This window comes from Ochlerotatus camptorhynchus, unplaced genomic scaffold (genome assembly GCF_037179485.1).
Source record: "Ochlerotatus camptorhynchus isolate MF236.1 unplaced genomic scaffold, CSIRO-AGI_Acam_v1.1 ptg000149l, whole genome shotgun sequence".
NCBI classification, from domain to species: domain Eukaryota; kingdom Metazoa; phylum Arthropoda; class Insecta; order Diptera; family Culicidae; genus Ochlerotatus; species Ochlerotatus camptorhynchus.
Window position 1 is genome coordinate 231,363 of NW_027040639.1, and position 18,047 is coordinate 249,409.

At 37.7% G+C, this 18,047-nt stretch overlaps 1 protein-coding gene across 1 annotated transcript in view; it reads left to right on the forward strand.

Moving 5' to 3' along the window:
• The window catches only part of LOC135701074 (uncharacterized), a 42,564-nt gene that overhangs the window by 10,728 nt on the left and 13,789 nt on the right, over nucleotides 1-18,047 (forward strand). The window contains exons 2-3 of the mRNA XM_065221784.1: nucleotides 8,882-9,098; nucleotides 10,180-10,640. Coding sequence (XP_065077856.1) covers nucleotides 10,290-10,640 — 351 coding nt within the window. The 5' untranslated portion in view covers nucleotides 8,882-9,098; nucleotides 10,180-10,289. The remainder of the gene's footprint in view (nucleotides 1-8,881; nucleotides 9,099-10,179; nucleotides 10,641-18,047) is intronic.

The following is an 18,047-nucleotide window of genomic DNA, read 5'->3' on the forward strand; positions in this document are numbered from 1 at the left end:
GAGAGAAGCGTGGATTTTCCATTAGTTACCGGAACTTTAGATGAAGATGCAGCTGTTCTTACTAACGTTTTGAAAACTTGTACCAATAAATTAGTTGAACAAAAGTTTGTTTCTTTGAAAAACTCGAACAGCTGGTACAATTTGGATCTTTTGCGTCTTAAACGTAAGCGGGACAAATGGTACAAAAAGTTTTGTAGATCGAATAGTGATAATCATTGGAATAGGTACACGGTCGCGCGTAATAAATATTCACAATCAATTAAGAAAACTCGATGTGAATATATTCAGAGGAAAATTGATCAGCATCAAAACAACAGCAAAGAGTTATGGAAAATTTTGAAATCTTTGATGAAGCCTAGTAATTGTAAATCGCGGACCATAACTTTTGATGGCATATTAGAACAGTCAGAACCAGTAATTGCTTCTAAGTTCAATGACTATTTCGTTGAGAGCGTTTCACTGATCAATCAATCTATTGAACTGATCAATGAACCGGACGAAATAAAACAGCCGATTAATAGTAATTGTAGATTTAATGGTTTTCACCCAATTACATTAGATGAACTTAAAAATATTTGCTTTTCATTAGGAAAAACGGCTGGAGTAGATAATGTTAATGCTAGAGTTATTCAAGATTGCTTTCATGTCATTCGACACACTCTGCGGGACCTTATTAATCAATCATTGCAATCTGGGCACGTGCCGCATATTTGGAAAGAATCTTTAGTTGTTCCTATACAAAAAGTTGCTGGGACGATTAAAGCCGAAGAGTTTCGTCCCATCAACATGTTGCACACATTAGAGAAAATTTTAGAACTTGTTGTAAAAGGCCAGCTGTTAGAATATTTAAATAGTAACTGTTTGTTGATACCGGAACAATCGGGATACCGGGAAGGCCATTCTTGTGAAACCGCGTTAAACTTAGTGTTAGCTAAATGGAAAGAAAATTTGGAGCATAAAGATACGATTGTTGCTGTGTTTTTGGATCTAAAACGCGCTTTTGAGACAATTTCTAGGCCCTTATTGTTGAGAACAATCAAGCGCTTTGGAATTTCGGGTTCTGCATACAAATGGTTTGAAAGCTATTTATCTGACAGAACACAAAGGACTGTTTTTAATGATTTTGTATCTTGTCCCGTTGACAATGACCTTGGAGTGCCTCAGGGAAGTGTATTAGGGCCCCTTTTATTTATTATGTATGTTAATGACATGCGACGTGTTTTACGGTTTTGTGATATTAATCTTTTTGCTGACGATACTGTGTTATTCATTGCAGCTAAAGATTTAGAAGAAGCCGTTTCACGCTTGAATGAAGATTTGCGTTCTCTAAGTAGATGGTTGAAGTATAAACAATTGAAATTGAATATAAGTAAAACTAAATTCATGGTAATTTCGCGGAATCGTGTAGATGATGATGTCTCTGTTGTTATTGATGATGAGACACTTGATCGCGTTCAGGAAATTAAATATCTTGGCGTGATTATTGATGACAAACTCAAGTTCAATTCTCATATTGACAATGTCATCAAGAAAATTGCCAAGAAGTATGGAATCCTATGTCGCTTGAAAAACGATTTAACTATTGGTAGTAAAATACAGTTATACAAATCAATCATCTCTCCTCATCTAGACTTTTGCCCTTCCATTTTATTTTTGGCCAATGAAACACAAATATCGAGATTACAGCGTTTGCAGAATAAAGTAATGCGTTTGATTTTAAGATGTAATAGATTCACTTCCTCAAGTTTTATGCTGGACGCTTTGCAATGGCTGTCAGTGAAGCGAAGAATTGTGTTTTTGACTATGGTGTTCATTTTTAAAGTAGTTAACGGTTTGCTGCCTCGATATTTGTGTGATCGGATTGAAAGAGGAAGTGATTTTCATAGATATAACACTAGAAACGCGGATGAAGTAAGAACACCACATCTTTTGAATAATGCTTCACAAAATTCATTATTTTTCAAAGGTATAAATGTTTTCAATTCGATGCCTAGACACATCAAGCGTGCAACTACACTTACAGAATTCAAGAGACGCTGCATTTCACATGTAAAAGCTGTTTTTTGAGCAGTTAATTTTTTATGAATGGATAAAACATGTATCTTGACAAAGTTATCACTAACGGATTAGTTTGTATGGAGACTGTCATCAAGACGTTTTAGTAATTTGTGTAGCATATACAAAAAACTACATTGTTTGCCTCGATGGTGATGATGGATTTTTAGTTTTTTTGATTTTGTAGTAGTAATAGTAAAAATAGCTTTGAGTAGTCTACAATGGTTTGAGCCTCGCGCGCGGAATACAGGTATAAATGACTAATACGTGGAAATTGTGGCAAAAGCCTTAAATTAGTAAAGGATTGGCTGGAAGTCGTTTCCTTGGATATAGTCCTGGCACTGCGGAAGCTTAAACGTGTAAATCCCAGGTCACGTGTAAATGGAAGTATTGTCGAGGACTATACTTGGACTTTTGATAACTAGCTACACCTTTGAATGTTTTTGGTTGATGCCTATAGCATATTTAACAGGACATTTATATCTGTAATTGTAACCAGCTCGATTTTGTTTGCAAACCTGGTTAAAATGTTTATATTTAATTATCTTAAAGATAACTCGTCCAGCTCAAACCTTTGTAGGGGTAAGAGGTGGGACCATCATCATCATCAGCACACAGGAATTCGCAAATCAATTTCAGGCATCAGGAGAGATTCGGGAAGATGAAGTCATGGTTTCATTTGTCACAGTACTTTTTCCGAGTGTACCAGTAAAGGAAGCCAGCAACCTTTTAGAGGACTGGCTTCTGAATCAACGTGATGATATGAAGCTCGGTCATATCGCAAGCTTACTCGGTCTTAAATTATTTCATTTTCAGAGGAAATTTTTATAAACAAACTAAAAGCACTCATATGGGCAATCCACTTTCGCCATTTTTATGTGAATTGTTCATGGCTAACCTAAAAAATAATCTGGAGGATAGGAATTTGTTGCCCAAGTGTTGGTATAGGAACGTGGATGAAATTTTTAGCATTGTCAAAAGGGAAAATTTATCAAAACCTTTGGAGGCCATAAGCAACGTTCACAAGGACATCAAATTTACTCACGAAGAAGCGAGAGGCGGCAAACTCCCCTTCTTAGATCTTCTCATCATCGGGGAAACGTCTTCGTTCAATTTAGAAATCTATAGGAAACCAACAAATACAAAGAGAGTAATACCAAGCACTTCAAACCATTCCCATCAACACAAAATGGCCGCTTTTCACCACATGGTTCACAGGATGCTAACTCTTCCTCTTAGCGATACAGGCAAATCAAAGGAAATAGGTATGGGTAATGGGTATCAAGAAAAAACTATTCAAGCAGTAATCGATAAAAGTGCCCCGTAACGTGGGTAGATCACCTTTTCGTGGTACGTTACGGGATGTAAGATCTACCACCGATTCCTAGTCCTAACTTCTTCAAACTAGGGGAACAGGATTTTTCAGTAATCAAAGGAACACATCTTAGTCCTTGTTACTTTTTATACCTTGTTGATAGTGATAAGTCCTCGGGTTGCTTGGACCGAGGATGATCTTGAAACAAGGAAAAAATGAGTTACTTAGTCTTCACCTATATGATTCCTAATCTTCTAATTGTTGTTCCCTAGTTTGAAGTGGTTAAGACTAGGGTTCTGATGCATGGTCATTATCGGTGTCATAGCTTGTTTTTGTTGTTAAGGAATCCAATTTTGACTGACAAAGGGGCGCGCCTTTGGAGGGTGTTCCAACTCCGAAGGGTATAAATAGCGGAACCTTTCAGTTAGAATCGATTCCTTGCGATGAAGGAAAGAATGACAACTGTATCAAAACCGAATACTTCATCATTTCTCAATAGTGATGGAGTAATACGACATGCACTAAACTAAGGACACGGGATTTACTACAATAGATCAAATTACTGGTCGCAGTGGTGTTATGTCCCGAACAGAGGAAAAAAAAAATCGATAAAAGTACAATGGATCATTTTAGGCGTACTTCGACGACTCTTACACCAGTAACTGAGGGTTTGAAACGGGGAGCGGTGAATGTCGACAAAAAAAAAACAATACCAAACCATTGATTTCGAAGTTTAAAAGTGTTGGCCTAGATTTAGTATTCAGCAGCAGGACATATCAGCTGAAGTTAGGATCGACAAACGATTCAATAAATGTCTTAGGGAAAGCCGGAGTCTACAACATCTCTTGTCCAGATTGCAATAAAATCCACATTGGTGAAACGAAAAGGACTTTGGAAACAAGGTTTAAGGAACAAACCGCAGAGGTAAAAAAGGCTAACCAAGAGATGGATAAAAGACTTCATTGTGAATTTAAATCCAAGGTTGCAGGGACCAACTTTCCCTTCCGAAGGAAGACGTGATCAGATATTTTATGCCCCAGAAAATCCCGACGGCACCGACTGGGATTGAACCCAGGCATTTTGGGGTGAGAGGCAATCACGCTTACCACTACACTACCGGCGCCACTAGAGACTTTCGTAGATGTCCAGATTTTTTTGTGGAAATTACAAGATTTTTAAGACCGTTCCATTAATTTATGGGCAGCATCAATTATTTCCGGAGACTGTTCTCGCAAGTCTCCGGAAATAATTGATGCTGCATAGTTTCGAGAAAATCAGGGACAATCAGAGAGCCTCTAGGCAGTTAATTCAATCTCAAGGGAATTGTAGGAACTTTACGGAAGTTTGAAGAAACTCAGGGAATTTCTGCAACTTCAGCAAAGTTTTGGTATCTTTAGGAAAGTCCACATAACTTCAGAGAAGTTTACAGATTTTTAAGCAGTTTCATTATTCACAGGGATATTTAGAGAATTTCAAGGTAGATCAGTAAACTTCAGAGCAGTTCAATTAGTTAATTGCAGGAACTTTCAAGAAGTTCTAAGAATTATGAACCGTTCCAAGAATGTCGGGAATGTTCCACACAATTATTCTGGTAATTTGCAGGGTCTTGAACGATGATCCATGGATGTCTGGAAAATTGTTGGAATGCTAAGTTAAGAAAATTCCAATGAAGTTTTGAAGCTCATGTATCGAAAACTTCTGGAAAGTTGCGGGAACTTTTGATATTCAGAGCTCTTCAGGGCAGTTCCACTTACTTCAAGTAACCTCCGAAAACCTCAGAAAAATATTGATTTGAGAGGAAGTTTAAAGATCTTGAAGAATTAGTAATTTTTAATCGGCTCAGAAAGACGTCTTCAATTAAAAATTTAGATTACAGTTTCACCATCGTCAACGTTTGGATCCAACGGTTGGAATTTTCATCAGGGATATTTTTATTTTTTTTTTTCTTCTCTATATCGTTATTAAGGAGACTTTCAACCCTAGGCTGGTTCGTCTCCGGTCATAGTTTTAGTTCTAGGTCGTTAAGATTTTAGCGCTCAAAGAAAAACGGGACAACTTTATATCCCCTGAAGATGGCTAAGTTCAAGGACCGAAACGTCGGACATAAAACCTTGTTTATCCATCGTAAAACATTCCAAAATTCTGGACGTTCCTTAAAGAGAGCACTGAGGCATTGAAGTTTATATGGGAATTACTATGGGCAAGGGAACTTTTAGTTCTTCTAGTAATAACTTTTTGCAACTTTGCTGAAGTTCAGATCCGATATCTTTCTGATATGATCAATTCGACAGTGAGCATTAGACTGATGAAAAATTTGAAATTTTCGCTCCACAGTGTTCAAACGGTTTCAAATCGGGTCCGGATTAGCCTCCGAAAGTTTAAACTGATTTGATAAGCAACTGACTTGGCACAAACCATTTGAAGTTAATATGGAAATTACTATGGGAAAACAAAACTTTTTGTTCATTGTCTTATAGGTTTTTTACATATTGTACTGTTAACAAATTCTATTGCTATTCTTATGGGAATTTTTATCAGCCATAACTTTGCAGAAAATCGTTTTTCAACCAAACGTCAAATTAAATAGTTATTAATTGTTTGAGAGATTGATAATCTTATGGCAAGATTAAGCAACTGTATTATGCAGTGTGACATAGTAGCCATGATTTTTTGTCCTCTATTCTACGCGCCATAAACACCAATGTTGCCTAATGAACATTTGATTGAGCATAATCATAAGACATCAGTTACTTGAATCATTAATATTTTTTGTTCCTTACATTTGATCGAAAAGTAGTCTTTAACAAACTTGTAGCTGAGAAAATTTTCAGCAAGCTCAGCTATTATTTTTTAAAGTAGAGTGAACTGGTGAATTTTGAGATAGATATGAACCGAAATTGTGGTTTCTCTATAGTAATTCCCATGTAAACTTCAAATGGTTTGTGCCAAGTCAGTTTCTCACTAAATGAGTTCAAATTTTGGGAGGCTAATTAGGGCCCAATTTGGAACCATTTGAGCACTGTGGAGAGAAAATTTCCAATTTTGCATCATTCTAGTGAGCATGCATAAGGGCGTAAACGCGATGATCGATTCCCTTCGTGGATTTTCTCTATTGTTCTTAACTCGCTAGAAATAACGTTTCTCGGTGCGTTTGCTGTTGCTTTTGATAGACAATACAACCTGTTACAACTCTTCATTGAACAAATTCTAGAAAATTGTTTCGCTTAGCTGTAGCAATGCAAATATAAAATCGATGAAGAGAATCGATCATCGCGTATACGCCCTTATGCGTGCTCTCTGTCGAATTGGTTGTTTTCAGGGCAACACTGCATTTTACACTATGGAATAAAAGCTTAGGTTTGTTTGTCCTATTTTTCGCTGCAAGTACAACAATGTTGCCTGCTGAGCAGTTGATGGGGCATGTCAGATGGATATCATCTTCCTAATTAATTAATAACTAATTCTCTTGACGTTCAACAAAGTTGTAGATGAAAATATTTACTGTAATTACAAATAGCAAGCTTTCAGGTAAATCATTATGGCGAAAGGTTAGGACGATAGAACAAAAAGTTAACTTTTCCGATAGTAATACCCATATAAACTTCAAAGGGACATAAATATATTGTTTAATTCAAATCCAAATATCTCAATATACCGCTGAGATATTTTGTGGAATTATAATTTGTTTTATGTACATTTTGAAAAAAATATGACACTGTAACTTTAGTTAGGAAAAGTAGACCATTATGTTGTTCAAAACAGTGCCGAAAAGTAAAACCACAGTTATGTTGGGCCACCCTATTGAACACATCACTCATACTATGCTTACCTGTGGTCCCTCTGCCACATCTGGAAGGTACGATTCGCGCATTCCAGTCCAGAGCAGAGTGCGGGTGTGCGCAAGGCCGATAAATGAGATACATAGACAGAAAACGAAATCAGCTGCGGCACTATCTGTGTTGTAGGCCGCCTTCGACTGATTTTCCTGGTTGGAAGTGTGCTACTGTGTTTGTTGTTATTCTTGGTATGACAGTACAAGGGCATGCACAGGCTGAACGAATTCGTTTTGTTGGACATCTGACCGAAGATTTCAACTTCTTGCCTCGTTTGTGGGGATTGTTTAAATTTCCCAAAATGGAAAAGTGGGTCAAACGTGGGGTTCTGCACAGAATTTTACCTATTGTGTGGAAGATCACTTATTTGGTGATGTTTTCGAAACCTTTGCGGGCATAGCAGAAGCGTAGCGTGACTCGGCAACACCCGGGGCGGAACGTTTGAACGTCACCTTTTAACTTTCAACCGCAAAATTGTTACTTATCAATTATAGGGTGGTATTTTAGGGGAAGTTCACCGCTCCGAAAAAAATAATTACGTTTTGATTTTTATAAAAATATTGGGAAAGATATCGGGGCAGCCAGTCGGGCATGGTCGTCACTCAGTCTCTCGTCCGTGAAGACACTAGCAAATTTTTCAGAGCTGACATATATCTTGCGCAGATGAAGCCACGTTACCATAATGTATCATGACCAACTTCATGACGTTGTTCGTTGACCAACTTCCAAAACTGCTTGGGACGTGGCTTAAGCTTTCTCTGCAATCCACGTCAGAAGCACCGTTTTGCAACTCGTTTTTATTCGTGATTAATCCTGACATAGTGACGTCAAAAGAAGCACACCTAGCGATTCCTTTTTCATTCTGCCTTTGTACGTATGGAAAAGTAAATAAATTTAGAAGCCATTGTTAGTAGAAATATTCCGTTTCTGTTCAAATCTGTTCGAAAAAAGGGCGTAAAAGAGCGGATTAGAGTGACGGAAATAAGATCTTAACCCTCCTGTGTAAGTGCTTAAGTCATTTAAAATATGGTTCAATGTTTGAAATTCTGAAGCATACATTTTAACGCCTAATGTTTAATTCATATTTTGTACTGTTGAGCTAGTGACATTTTGAACCATTAGCTTAATTGGCCCCCATCCGACCTACCTTATTAGAATGCACCTGCACACGCCATTGTCTTCAAGGTGAGGTCACAGCAAAAGGTAACCCTTCTCTAATGAAGCTCTGTTATGAATGGCCACAACGACTACTAAATAAAATCTCGACACAACCCATGACGACCGCCGGCTACTACATTCCTACACGACCGTGCAATCTTACCCACTGGCAGAGTAAATTTGCACTGCTGTCTCTTTTCTCTCACGGAAATAGTAATCAGTTTTCATAATAACTGGGGTAGCTCAGAGCGATTAGCAGCCCTAGTTTTTATCACAACTGACTAATACTTCCGTGAGAAACAAAGAGATAGCAGTTCAAATTTACTCAGTCAATGGGTAAGATTGAACGGCCGTGTACGTACCTACCAGAGGCACTTCGACGCACAGGTCATTGGGCAAACCCAACGCGCGCCGCTCTGCTCATGGCTGTTGTTCTTCTGCCTGCCTTGGTTCGTTTGCTGATGTTGACGATGAGCCATGCCATGTCTATTTGCTACTTTGTTCTATCGTTCGCGCGCAGGTTATTGTAGGAAGGAACCCCCATCAGCAGCGACCGCGACCGGAGCTAGCTACTACCCTACGTCAACAACCGGCTCAAAATTCAAGTCGAGTGTATGGAAGTGTGTTCGGGTAAAGCAACAAACCGTCAGGTAGTGTGTTGGTGACTTAATTGCACGGTGCCGTGGACTTTGTTGACAGTCTCGAACGTCTCAACGACGAAGGCAGCGTGAGCGGTAGTAGGAGACCGACCAGCGCTGCCATTTATACAGATTTATCTGTATTATACAGATTTTTTAATCTTAATACAGACCCGATACAGAATACAGATTTATCACAGATTTTTAAATTACAATACAGATTTATACAGATTTTTATAAAATGCTTGAGAAAAAAAATCTATATCAAAATAAGTTATCAAGCAGTTCTCACTAATATCAATATATGTTATAATTTTGATATTCTTCGCATATCTTTCACCTCTCATTTTTGTTCTGTTAGCCATCAACTCCATCAAAATGAAATCAATTTGAGTTATCAGGAATAATGAAAACAACATAATTCTTGTTTTCATTTTGTTCTCACCCTCTGCTCGGGAACCTATCAAATTTCCATCGACAATTAATCATGTTATGGTGTTTTTGACAGCATTCACAACCAGAGGACCAACCGCTTTCGGATGCATATGGAGCTGGTAGTAAACGGTTTGAGATTGTATGGGGATTTACAGTATTAATGGAATATTTCCAATATAAGCATGTATGTTAAATACAAGAAAAGTGCCCGAGCACATTAAAATGGTACAAATACAAGTACTCGTAAACATTTTACTTGCATTGCAAATGTATTTCGTAAGAAATTGCGGATTTTCTGATATTCTCCATACTGCAAAAATGATTTTACCAGCACTGGCGGGGCGACATCTCTCGACTTTTCGGTGTAACTACCACACAAATGATGTAATTAATTGTATTCATCTATATTAAAAATATCAAATAGTAATGAACTCGTGCACTTTTTTGCATTTAAAACTGCTTATCAGGAAGATAATGAATAGAAACTAAAATCTCCATACATTTTCAAACGGCTTCATATCACTCTTATAAATAAGTACGGACGATATCACAAATGGCGCAATTATATCCCGTATGGTTAGCACGATAGCCCGAATAGGTGGTTAAGCACTTTTTATGGTTATTTTGTATGCACTGTATTTGTAAAACAACAAAACATGATTAATTAAGAAAAAAAATCGTCAATACAGAAAATACAGATTTTTTAATAGAGTGGATACAGATTTTTTATAAAACCACCTGGCAGCTCTGAGACCGACTCTCGAAGCACATCGCCGCACCGGTCGAGCTGCGAGGGTGTTTGAGTTTCAGTATTTTTTTTTATATTGTGACCATTGACCGGTGTGCAAATTTAAAATGCATTCACGTGTTCGGACCAAACTGTTGGTGAAGATTGCTGTGTTAATTGTTTTGACCAACGGTACCGCGGCGGTGGGAGCTGATGCGTCGCCTAGCAGTACCGTTAGTGGTGGGGAAAATGCGACTGGATCAACGAAATTGCCGAAAGTGACGAGTTTGACGGAGGTGCCGGCTGACACAACGATTGTTCCGGCTTTGAAGACAACGGAACAAAGTACGACGGAACAAGTGACCACGTTAAGTGCGGAGGAAATTAGTCAGAGTCCTACTACAACTGGTAGTTCGACATTAACACCGGATGAGGGTGCCACCGGGCAAGAACAGTTACCGAACTGTTCGAAATTTGAGGTGAGTTGAGTTTGTCACACTGACTGACGAAAGGTTTTGTTTGCAATAAGTAGGTTGATGCAAGATTGGTCGGGGAATGTTTTAATCTTTTGCACCCAGGGAAGCGCATGGCGTGCGAGGAATATTTTATGAGTGAATCACGTATCCTACGGAGAGAGAGAGAGAGAGAGAGAGAGAGAGAGAGAGAGAGAGAGTGAATGACGTTGTCGAAGCGATGTGGGGGATTCATTTTGAATGTAATGTATGTATCTTTTCAGCTGAACGCAATTATAAACAACTGCATGTTAACGGGATATCTAAGTGAATTATCGGTGATAGGAACTGAGGGAAATAATTGGGGGCAAACTTTTGATGGAAAGTTGTATAATTGTAAGCTGTAAAGCTGCTTGACTAAGTAAAAAGGTGTTGGAGCAGTAAAGGATAGTTTTGCCAGGATGTAGATTAATTTTACCCTCTTTTTTAACCCTTGGCTGCTAATAGGGTTAACTACCCCATTTCCCGCCTATTAAGCACAACCCGCATTTAGTCTTTCTTAATCTAGCGCAGTTTAGCACCAAACAGAATGTTATTATTACTCATGGCTTCCAAATTTATTTACCTTTCCGTACGTACCATAAGATTTGATAAAAAGAAACCAATCGTTGAGATATTGTCAAAAGTCTAACACTGCTTCTTGACGCCAAACTTGAATTCTAAACTCGGCCTAACGCACAGTGGTTTAAAAGTGCAAATTCGTGAACTTAATTGTTTTCTGAGATGTACGTACGTTTTAGCATTAAGGTGTCTTCAGAAGATTTTCATAGTTCTGGATTCCGCACCTTTTGGAATGTTCACCTTAATTTTTCTTAAGGTGCAACTGCACTTCAAAAAACTAACTTTTTTATATTAACAGATATCGAGATGATGTCTTGTACAAATTTGTAGGGCTTTCAATTTCAAGAAACTTTGCTGCAGACATCAAGTTGCCATGACTTCATTGTATGAAGATATAAGAGATTATTTGCCAGTTGCACCTTAAAATCAGTTGTTTGAGTTTTTCTATGTCTTATTCACGTTTTATCTCTTTGGTGTATTCTGCAAAGTTTTAGATAATATCTAAAAACACAACTTTTCTCAAGACACCAAAGTGCAATGATTTGATTGGCGAGAGATACAGTGATTTTTAAGCAAAAAATCACCCTTTTTCAAAAAGCTATAACTAAGCTGGCCGCAAATTGCCGCACTTGCAACAAGTTTCATTTGAAAGCTCAGAATTATATACAACTTTGCAGAATACACCAAAGAGATAAAACGTGAATAAGACATAGAAAAACTCAAACAACTGATTTTAAGGTGCAACTGGCAAATAATCTCTTATATCTTCATACAATGAAGTCATGGCAACTTGATGTCTTCAGCAAAGTTTCTTGAAATTAAAAGCCCTACAACTTTGTAGAAGACATCATCTCGATATCTGTTAATATAAAAAAGTTAGTTTTTTGAAGTGCAGTTGCACCTTAAGAAAAATTAAGGTGAACATTCCAAAAGGTGCGGAATCCAGAACTATGAAAATCTTCTGAAGACACCTTAATGCTAAAACGTACGTACATCTCAGAAAACAATTAAGTTCACGAATTTGCACTTTAAACCACTGTGTAACGCATTGAAACGCCAATGAATTCACTTCGGCCTATCGGATGAAGATAAAAATTGATTCCGTCGGAGCACTTCTTTTGTTTTTGGGAATTATGGGTGCAAACCTTCATATCACGCGTTCTCATTGACTTCGTTCGGTAGTTTATTAGCTAAAGTATCGTACCAAACGCATAATTGACTTGTTAACTCTGAAATTATGGATTTTTTTGTAGTTTTCTGCTCGATATGCAAAAAATAGGCGATTAGGCCGATGTAGTTCTCTACCCTACTTATTTCGGAATTATGAATTATCGTTATTATCTTTTATCTTTTTTCTACCATGTTGTTTAACTGGTTCGATCCCACGCACAGTGAGGCGATTCCATACAAAAATTGAACGTAATGAAAAAAAATGTTCATCATTGTACATCATTGTCATCAAACAGGCAATACCAGCGTTCTAGCTTGCCTGTCTTGATGACCCACTGTAATCGCCTAACAAAAACTATCCAAGCCAGGATGGTGAACCTTAGAAATCAGAACTTTGCTAACAGGATCCGCTCGCGGATTGTGCAGAACCCTTTTGGAAACTAAACAAAATCCTTAAAAATAAGCCAAGACCCATTCCACCACTGACCCCACTGGATAGTCCCGGCGACTCAGTGGTTCTTCTGATAACACTAGTTTACAAAACAACATAAAAAGTGTGAACTTTAGTGGTTGACCAACGTTTCTAATGCAAAATCCTACGCTGAATTCAATGCCGTGGTCAGAAAAAATTAAAGTAGAGCCATTTTTGAGATATACAAAAATTTTGATTTTTTGAATTTTGGACAAAAGTACGATTACTAAAATGTCAATATCTTTGGAACTAGTGCACCAATTTTAAATCTTTTTTTATGAAAGTGAAGCTAAATAAGTTTGCTATCGTTCACTTCAATATTATTCCTTAATTAAAAAAATAATTTTGAAGTCATATAAAAATTTACAGCATTTCTTTTTATTTTTCCTGCGAATTTTTCATAAAAATCTTGTTTTAATCAACATTTTTAATGGGATAAAAAGATTCAAAAAATCATTCCATAATTTATTCTTAAAGTCCATTAAAAACTGGAGAAAATGAGCCTTTAATGGATGAAATCGGTTGGAAATTGTCGAAGTAATGAATTTTTTTGTAAAATCATGGAAATTGAATGTTCCAAGATTGGCCGTTGTCCCGCTCCTAGGTTCATGCACCACTTTCAGTAAGCCTTTCTGCGGACGTGTACGCATACGGTGCATTTCACTAACACTACCAGCTGTCACGCAAAATTAAATGGGATATTTTCAACAATATAATTTACGCTAGTGTTTGTGAGACCGCTCGGCGAGAACCTAGCGCAACCGACTCAATTTGACAGCTTTCTTTCTTTAACATTGCTTAACGATGTATACGACAAAACGTGAATTCAAGTGTAAAAATGATCCTCAAAAGTTTTGTTACGCGTATGGCAACTATATATTTACAAAATCGGTCAATTTCACTGCTTCGTTGCAAACTGCATGCAGGATTTATTTTAAAATTGATTCTGGAGACTTTGACGAACCGTGGATTCCAAAAATATTATGTAGTTCGTGCAAAACGTGCTTGGCTAGGTGGATGTCAGGCGCAAGGTAAATTGATTTTTTGAATAACTTTCATATAAACAATTTATGTACAGCATGGTAGTGCTTTGTTCTTTCCTGATCGACATTATCTTACTTCATCTATTTTTGATAAGTGTTAATGTCTTACTTACTAACTCACTTATTTGTTATCTGTCAGTCGCTATTTGTCCTTTGACATGCCCACCATATGGCGTCGACCGTTTTGTCATGCAACGGATTGTTATTTCTGCTTGACAAAAGTTAAGCAACAAGGACGTCACAAAACAGTTGAGTATCCATAAGTGGCTTCTTTGACAAAACCTGTTCCACATTCAAGTTCGGTCCCGTATCCTGTTTATCCAAAGCGGAAACGAGCGCCCTCTGTTGAATCGACCGTTACAAAAAGTGAGGAGGAATTCAAGGAGGAATGCGAGGAAGACTTCGAGGTGGAATTGGAAAGAAACCCAAAACTGTTTACACAATCCGAATATCGACTTATCGAAGGAGAAATCCGAATTGCTGGCATCACGCTTGAAAGAACACAACATGCTGAGCAAGGAGGTCAAAATTTCTTGTCACAGGAATCGTCACAAGAAATTTGACAAATATTATTCTACAAAGGACAAGGCATGTTTTTGCCATGACGTAAACGGCTTGTTTGAAGAGTTTGGTGAGCCATATGATCCAGCTGAATGGCGTTTATTCATCGATAGCAGCAAGTTGAGCTTGAAAGCCGTTTTACTGCATCAAGGGAATGAGAAACCTTCTATTCCATTAGCTCATGCCGTTAATATGAAGGAAACGTATGAATCAATGGCTCTATTGCTCAATTTGATAAATTACAATCAACACAATTGGAAAATTTGTTCCGATCTTAAAGTGGTTGCCATGTTGACTGGATTGCAACAGGGATACACAAAATATATGTGTTTTTTGTGTAAATGGGACAGTCGAGCTCGTAAGGAACACTACGTCCGAAAAGATTGGCCAAAACGGGATTATTTCACAATTGGTAAAGACAACGTTAAAAATGATCCTCTTGTGGTAAAAGAACGCATAATACTTCCACCACTACATATAAAACTTGGGCTATTCAAAAATTTCGTCAAAGCGTTGCAAAAAGAAGGGCCGGCATTCCAGTACTTGAAATCAGTATTTCCAAATTTATCTGACGCAAAGATAAAGGAAGGTGTATTTGTTGGCCCACAGATCAAAAAACTGCTCAATGATTCCGCATTCAATACAGTTTTGACACCAGATGAGGAAGAAGCGTGGAAATCGTTCCAGCGTTTTGTCACAACCTTTTTAGGAAATTTCAGAAGCCCAGATTATGAGGAAGCCGTCGATGAATTGCTCAAAAATTATGAGAAAATAGGTATAAATCAAAAATATTGTGTTTGTTACATATAATTAATTTCAAATCCTTTTATTTCACTGAACACAGGTGTGAATATGTTTTTGAAGATACATTTCCTACATTCTCACATGGATTTTTTCCCGAAAAATCTTGGTGACGAGAGTGATGAGCACGGCAAACGTTTTCACCAACAAATGAAGATGATGGAACGTCGTTACCAAGGGTTTTGGGATGAAGCAATGATGGGTGACTATTGTTGGTCTCTGATTCGAAAAACAAGTTCAAAACATCGAAGACAAAGTCATTCGATTCTCAATCATTTTTAATAAAACCTAAATAAATTTCTTTTGCATCAACTCGGTTTTAAATCCTGATATGCCTTAATCAAATTGATATGTAGAGAAAAGAATCTCCCATGAAAACTTTACATGCGATTTGGATGCTTACAACGACACCTAGAAAAGGAACTCTAAAGCTTTTGTATTTCAGCAACATTTTTAAGTGTTTTACAAAAATGCTCATAACTTCGACAATTTCCAACCGATTTCATCCATTAAAGGCTCATGTGCTCCGGTTTTGAATGGACTTCAAGAATAAATTATGGAATGATTTTTTGAATCTTTTTATCCCATTAAAAATGTTGATTAAAACTAGATTTTTATGGAAAATTCGCAGGAAAATAAAAAAAAAATGCTGTAAATTTTTAAATGACTTCAAAATTAAATTTTTATTTAAGACATAATATTGTAGTGAACGATCGCAAATTTATTTAGCTTCATTTTCAAAAAAAAAGATTTAAAATTGGTGCACTAGTTCCAAAGATATTGACATTTTAGTAATCGTACTTTTGTCCAAAATTCAAAAAATCAAAATTTTTGTATATCTCAAAAATTGCTCTACTTTAATTTTTTCTGACCACGGCATTGAATTCAGCGTAGGATTTTGTATTGGAAATGATCATCATCTTACCGAGTTCAAAAATGCTGTAAACTAGTGTAACTCCTGAAGAGAAGGCTGCAGTGCAAGGTCAACACTTCGTCAGCTCCCATAGTCTCGGACAAAACATCGTCAGCCCTCAGGAAGCTGAGGTGGCTGAAAACGCAACCAACCTCCATCAAATTCCTAATATTTTTCCCGAGGAATCCGAGATTACGGCTGACGAACTGTTGGCCTAAATAAAATCATCTAAAATGAAGGCCCGAGTTTCGACAACATCCTGAATCTGGAACTCAAACACTTGAGTTCCACATTCTACAACCATCTGGAACTGATTTTTAATCTGTGCCTCTGACTTGGCTACTTCCCCTCGTGTTGGAAGTCAGCTAAAGTCATACTCATCCGGAAACCTGAGATGGATCCGTCCTCGCCATCAAGTTATGCCTTCTCTCAGGGTTATCAAAACTGTTTCAAAGAGCAGTCTATCACCGACTGCCGAAAAAAACAGCTTGTTACTCTGACTCGAGTAACAAACATTCTCAGATGAAACAAGTCTGTTTCGAAAACATCTGCCATGGCGTTGTTGGGCGTTGAAAAAGCGTTCGACAATGTCTGGCATGATGGCCTGGTGTCCAAAAACAACTATATATCGAACAGGACGTTCCCATCAGTCTCTCTGAATGGCATCACATCGGATGCTTTCAACATCGGTGCCGGGGTTCCACAAGGAAGCATCCTTGGCCCCATTTTCTTCAACCTGTTCACCTCCGATATGTCGGCTATCTCTGATGGTGGATCGTTGTCTCTGTACGCAGATGATGCATCCATCGTCTACAAGGCACAGTGGTTCAAACCTACCGAAAACGTGCGTTTTTTATTTTGGGTATGTTAACGTCATTTTGGAAGGGTAGTGTCTTCAGAGAAGTTGTTAGATACTTTGTAAGCTTTGTTTTGAAGTTAGTAAAATTAGGATCTATCCACCTAGAAGGGTAATAGAAAATTCAAATTTTGTAAACATGCTCAAAAGTGGTTGGCATTTCCAGCAAAGTTGTAGATAATGCAAATACTAGCAACTTTGCTGAAGATGCCAATATCGTATACTCAATGTATGATGAAACGTTGACGATTTTATGAAAACTCCCTCAAAAATCATTTTTTGTTAGAAAAAAATGTTCAAAATGTTATTTTAGCTGTATGATTTGTTCTAAAAAGTTGTAGATATCATCAAAACACGCATTTTACTTCAAGACATTAGGTTGTTATAATGAACCAATCAAAAGTTATTCAATATTTTAACATAAAAATAGGTCATTTTCTACGCAAAATATCTGGAGAACGGGCAAATACTGGCAAGCCAAACCATCTTCATTCAAAAAGTATGCCTTTGAACTACAAAATACAAGTAGTTTCATAAGGTTCTAATAGGTTCTACGCTTGGCAAGTTAGAAATACATTTGCCATACTACCAACAACATCCAAACTCTACAACACGTCATCTCTCATTCAAACAACACTGTATAGCTTTTTCGGCTTCACATCATGATCCTAGCAAGCCATGATAAAAACGTTTAGCTGGCGCATCAACACAACAATGTGCTTATGAAATTGGCTTTACGTGAGGTGCTTAGAAGAAAGTGAATAGTCCTCTCCAGGTGGGTTCGTATTGGTGCGATTTGCGTGTGTGCAACGCGAACCGAACGACATCTCCAGCTTCACTGAAGTACTCTACGACGCTGCAACACTATCCATCCCAAGGACTAGTAGCGTACCCGGGCGAAAAGCCCTACGTTGGTGGAACGAGGATACCAAATGTGCGGTAAAAGTGCGACGCAAAGCCTTACGCCGGCTTAAGCGCCTAGCCTTAGACGATCCTG